Genomic DNA, 5,000 nt, shown 5'->3' with positions numbered 1-5,000 from the left:
CTAACGAAGAACATTTGCCATTGATGAGAAGATCTGTGCTCTTGATGGTTGGCATATTCACAGCCTCTGGTGGACTCTCCTCTACTGAGAATAAGCCTAAATGCTTTCTTAACGCTGGCCATAGTCCATCTATCCAAGGTTCTACTACCAACTCCAATCCAACAGCATCATCAGCGTATCCAGTATCATAAAATTGCCTTGCCCCCAGCTGGAGTAACCTCTTGTCAAGTTCTTTACCATTGTTGCAAAAGTTCGTGTAGTTTGTATCACCCAATGCAAGCAGCGCGAAATGCAAGTTCTGTAGATGAGTTCCTGGAAGAGTCTTCTTCTTAAGTCTTCTCATAAATTTACCCATAGTATCGGGCGGATCCCCTTCCCCAGTTGTGGACACTACGAACACGACCAGTGCTTCTTTTTCCAAGGTGAACTTTTTCTCGGTAAGGCTTAGGCAAAACAAGTTCGAATTGAGACCATGATGGTCTGAGGATTCGTGTATTTCTTCAGCGATAGCCTTCGCTTGGCCCGTCTGTGATCCATACAAAATTGTGAATCTGTTCGCTGAAGACTTGCTCACAGGCATGGTGATTGATCTAGCCTTGGTTTTACTCAAAAGACGAAAAGAAACGCGAAAAATATTCGGAGAAGACAACAGAAAGTTACTACTAGTACATCTACCTGTGAAATTCCGGTCACGCTGATACTAAAGTAGAAAATATAAGAAGAATTTCTATTGGTTTATTCAAGTTTATCCACTCACAGATGTTTTAATAATACCAATGTCTGCGTTGTATCACGTGAGGTTATGCTAGAATTAAGATGGCGGAAGGTAAGCAATATTGCAATACCGCGACAGATCGGAAGAGGAACCGAAAATGCTCATAGATTTTACAGAAAGCTGGAAAATTTAGCCAAAGGCTATGGCAAGGAATTCCATAACGCCTGAACAGCTGCTAAAATCATTCGATGAAGCACCTTCGTCAACCGTTTTGGTGAGTTTCGATGACCCTTTGCTCTTAAATTTTACAAGGCGAACTCTTTTAGGAGACTTAAACTTAAGCCCATTTAAAACTATTTGAATTTTTTGTAAATGAAGGGTTCTCCGAGGATGAGCATTATATTTCATCTAAGGTAAATTCGCAAACAACCCCGTAACGTGATTGACCTTGTAAAGAAAATTGTTATAAAAACAAACAATATATATTGTTTGAAGAACGAGTAAGTGGCAGGGTATTCAGCAGTTAAGCTCAAATGTTTTAAAGCTCCTTGAACCTGAAAGCAGACAAAGACTTGCTCATACCGTAAATTAAGTCTCTCTCTGCCATGATAAATCACCTTGAAGTACTCCAGCCCTTCAATGTAGCTTGAGCTTGTGGATTAAGAATCACAACAAACCAGAATGATGATCAGTGGTATCACTTTTTATTAAAAACTGAGCTTCAGATATCAGATTTCCAGCATTTTCATTGGCTCGCTGAACACAGGCTATCAGTTCATATGCCTGCTGTACCTAATATGGTCAAGGAACACGTCAGCAATAAAGCGAGCTGATGACACTTTTGCAGCTCTGAGAAAAAAACGACAGACAAAAGCCATTTTGGACCGGAATTTGCAGAGGCAGAAGTCAATGCTTTTGTCGACAATACATGGAAGAGTTGTTCATCCTGGAGTTTTTAATAAAACAATATTATTCTACATGTACTCAGGCCTGCTGGACATAAAATTATGATAACCAACTCGGCACTATGTACCTCGTTGGTTATCTATCACTTCATATCCAGCGTGCCCTCGTAGAATAATAAGATTGTTAGTTATTAAATTTTCAACCTTGGATATTGCTTATCTGGTGTTCTGATTGGCTCACGCAATCTCGATTATCAGCTCATAGTTACTATAATGACCTTATATGGAAACTGATTGCATTGGTCATTTTGTAAAAACTGAGACAACATCGTGTTGTTCTAAAAAAAAATTATGTTATTGCCTATTTACCTTTTCATATCCAATGTGCGCTCATGGAATAATAGTAATTGCTAATTTACAAGAACATTAGCAGACTGGAACAGCGTACAGTACATGTACCGATACCCTCAAGTGTTATTGAATCCAGTGGCACTAAGACCCTTAAGAATGCTGCAAGAGGCTAGCTACTGTTCACAAGAGCTGTTGGGTGCTGCCATTAACCCATTGACGCCCAGGGGTTCCCCACTGACGAGTAATTAAATCGTCTGGCATTAGACAGAGTAACGGGTTCGGTAGGTTTGGACGTCAAAGGGTTAATTTTCCATAATAACTTCTATAGCTTACATGTAATTATGATTTTTTTCGATTTATTTGTCAACATCCAGAGTGATGGGTCTGACCCTTTGTGGATTTATGAGTCACATTTAGAAAAGAAACTAAAAGGTATTCACTTGAAAAGCTTGTGAGCCTTTGTTCTTATATTAATTGTAGGGAATGTCTCTGCATTATTTTATTCACTGTGCCTTGAGAATGGTGTCATGATGACGCTGAAACGTCGGCTATTAAGTTTTATATTTGCTTGTTTACGCATTAAAATAATTTGCGACAATTGTGACAGTAGTACATTTTTAACAAACTTTTAGTAACACGATTCATCATGAACAACGATGTCATTTCTTTCACATTATTTCTGAGAATTATTGGAAGCAAATTTTATTCCAATACATAGTAAATATGAGGCATACAGGTGTACATGCAAGTACTATGTGGTTATTGCATTTAGCTTGTTTACGTATTTTAAAGCTGTAAATGCTTTTTCTGTATGAATTCAAAATCTGTCATGTACACTTTCCAAATACAATTATCGTAAAATCTTGGATGTCACTTCTGGAAATAGTGGAATGAAGTTAAATGAAAGATGTAGATTTCGGTTTGCATCTCCTTAGTTAAGGCAGGGCTTGAAATTGCGACTCACTGGTCACCATTGCGACCAAAAATTGAGGGCTGGCAACTAGATTTTCAGCACTGGTCGCCAGCTGGCGAATCACGTTTTGTCTGATAACCCAGGATAAACAGCAGACAACTGTTGTATTTGAATCTTTATATGATGAAATCGTTCATAACTGGTAGCCTGAACACGACTCACCTTTCTTTCCCCATTAAAATAATGTATAAATACTACAAGAAAATCGGTTTCTCACATTGTTGATTAATAGCACAAATGTACTTCGATACTTCGATCACCGCGGTTCGATCACCGCGCCATATTGTTTCAGCGACTTCATGGGATCGTGGGCGCACTTAAACACCGTATGCTTCTTGCTGGTTACCGTGAATTTTGCGCTCGGAAGACGAAGATTCGGCAAGAAGGTTAATTGAAAATTTAAATCCATCGTCAGTTTTGAATGCTGAAAACATAGATTTAGCCGAAGGCCGAAGGACCTTCTCGGAACTAGCTTCATATTGATAACATATTGATAATGAAGCTAGGCATCGCACAATGAGTTTGAAATTTGCACGGAACCTTCAAAAAGCAACCTGTACCCTAAAAGTAAAGTGGGTTGGAGAACTTGTCCCCTCTGTTAGAAAGCGAACACCTGCAAAATTGACTGCTTTTTCTTTTTTTTTTTGTGCTACTTAATAATTATGACTTTCCTTGCATGCAAAGTTGGCGACCAAAATTTATGATCTGGCGACCAAGTTTTCTCCATTAGTCGCCAGCTGGCACCTGAGCAAAAAAGTTAATTTCAAGCCCTGTAAGGATATGTAAACACTGGTTTCAAAGGCTGCATGCATGAAAGAGTGAAGTACATCTACATGTATGGTCCTCTATTGGACATTCAATGCACTCATTCAATAAATAAAAAATTAAATAATAACAATGTAATAAAAATATGATCTTGGCAGCGAGGCTAAGTGTTGTTAGTTGCCAGTGAATAAAATTGAGTTGAATTAGTGACCCTAGTGGTTGCAACGTTGAGCATTACAACATATTTTATACAGTGTATTTCAGTGCCGTTTGTTTTTGTTTGCAAATGCCTAAGAACTAAGCATTCATGTTGCACTATTTGTTTTCACAACCCGACTCATGAATGTGTGTGCTTGATCCTCAATCAATGCCTTTGATATAGCTTCACCCAGTGGTAGTGGGTGTAGAGGATTAAAGAAATGGAAGAGGGTGATGATGAATTCATAAAATATTATAGGGAGTGTATAGAATTGCAAAGTGTACTAACCTTTCTGACAAAGATAATAATAATACAACATTTGTAGTGCGCAAATTCCATATGGATACGCTCAAATGCGTATTACAATAAAAGTTAAGAACTAACCCTAAAATATAAAATTACATATGGAGGTAAAATTCAGGAAATTATATCACTATTTAAATAATCTAAAAACTTAGATAACTATTTTAAATAGGTTAAAAATCACAATATATATAAATAAAATAACATTAAGTCGACTATGAAAACGCTTCACGAAATAAATGTGTCTTAAGTTTGTTAAGTTTGGATGATGATGGTTTAGATGACAACAACCAGCATGTATAAATGTTTCACTGATATGTCAAATCGTAGAACACCACGAGATGATGAGCGAATGACTCTAGTTTGATGGAAGAAGTGAAGGCAAAAGTTTAAAAAGAGAACTTTAGAGCAATGTGCTCAAGAAGTTCATTTTCATAATTTGATAAACTTCAAAAATTACTATAATTCAAGTGTAGTGGAAGAAATAATATTTCATTTTTTTCCTTTAACAACTTATTTTGGTGTAAGAAGACTGCATATTTGTGCTTTTTTTGGACGTATTTACTTTTAGATTACAAATAGACACATTGTAAAATAAGATGTTGCTTAAATTATATGGGATCAGGTTTTATCTTTTCCTGTACAGACCTGTCTCAAACATGAGCTAGTTCATTTGTTGGGATTACTCTCAGAACTGATGTGTTTTTTAGGGGGAGGGGGGAGGGGGGTAAAATAATACACAGTCATGTAACATTGCAACAAATCCTGTACACACATCCTCCTCTCCCT

At 37.2% G+C, this 5,000-nt stretch overlaps 2 protein-coding genes across 2 annotated transcripts in view; one reads left to right on the top strand and one right to left on the bottom strand.

Moving 5' to 3' along the window:
* Positions 1–691, bottom strand: part of LOC138027174 (methionine synthase reductase-like) — a 2,898-nt gene extending 2,207 nt beyond the window's left edge. The window contains exon 1 of the mRNA XM_068874707.1: positions 1–691. This exon is cut by the window's left edge and continues 2,207 nt beyond it. Within this exon, the coding sequence (XP_068730808.1) occupies positions 1–580 (580 nt within the window). The 5' untranslated portion in view covers positions 581–691.
* Positions 692–796: 105 nt separating this feature from the next.
* LOC138027173 (myotubularin-related protein 7-like) overlaps positions 797–5,000 on the top strand; it is a 36,008-nt gene continuing 31,804 nt past the window's right edge. Inside the window, exon 1 of the mRNA XM_068874705.1 lies at positions 797–989. Coding sequence (XP_068730806.1) covers positions 918–989 — 72 coding nt within the window. The 5' untranslated portion in view covers positions 797–917. The remainder of the gene's footprint in view (positions 990–5,000) is intronic.

The sequence above is a fragment of the Montipora capricornis genome, chromosome 12 (genome assembly GCF_036669925.1).
Source record: "Montipora capricornis isolate CH-2021 chromosome 12, ASM3666992v2, whole genome shotgun sequence".
Lineage (NCBI taxonomy): Eukaryota > Metazoa > Cnidaria > Anthozoa > Scleractinia > Acroporidae > Montipora > Montipora capricornis.
Note: the sequence above shows the minus strand (reverse complement) of the source record. Positions and strands in the feature narration are given on the sequence as shown.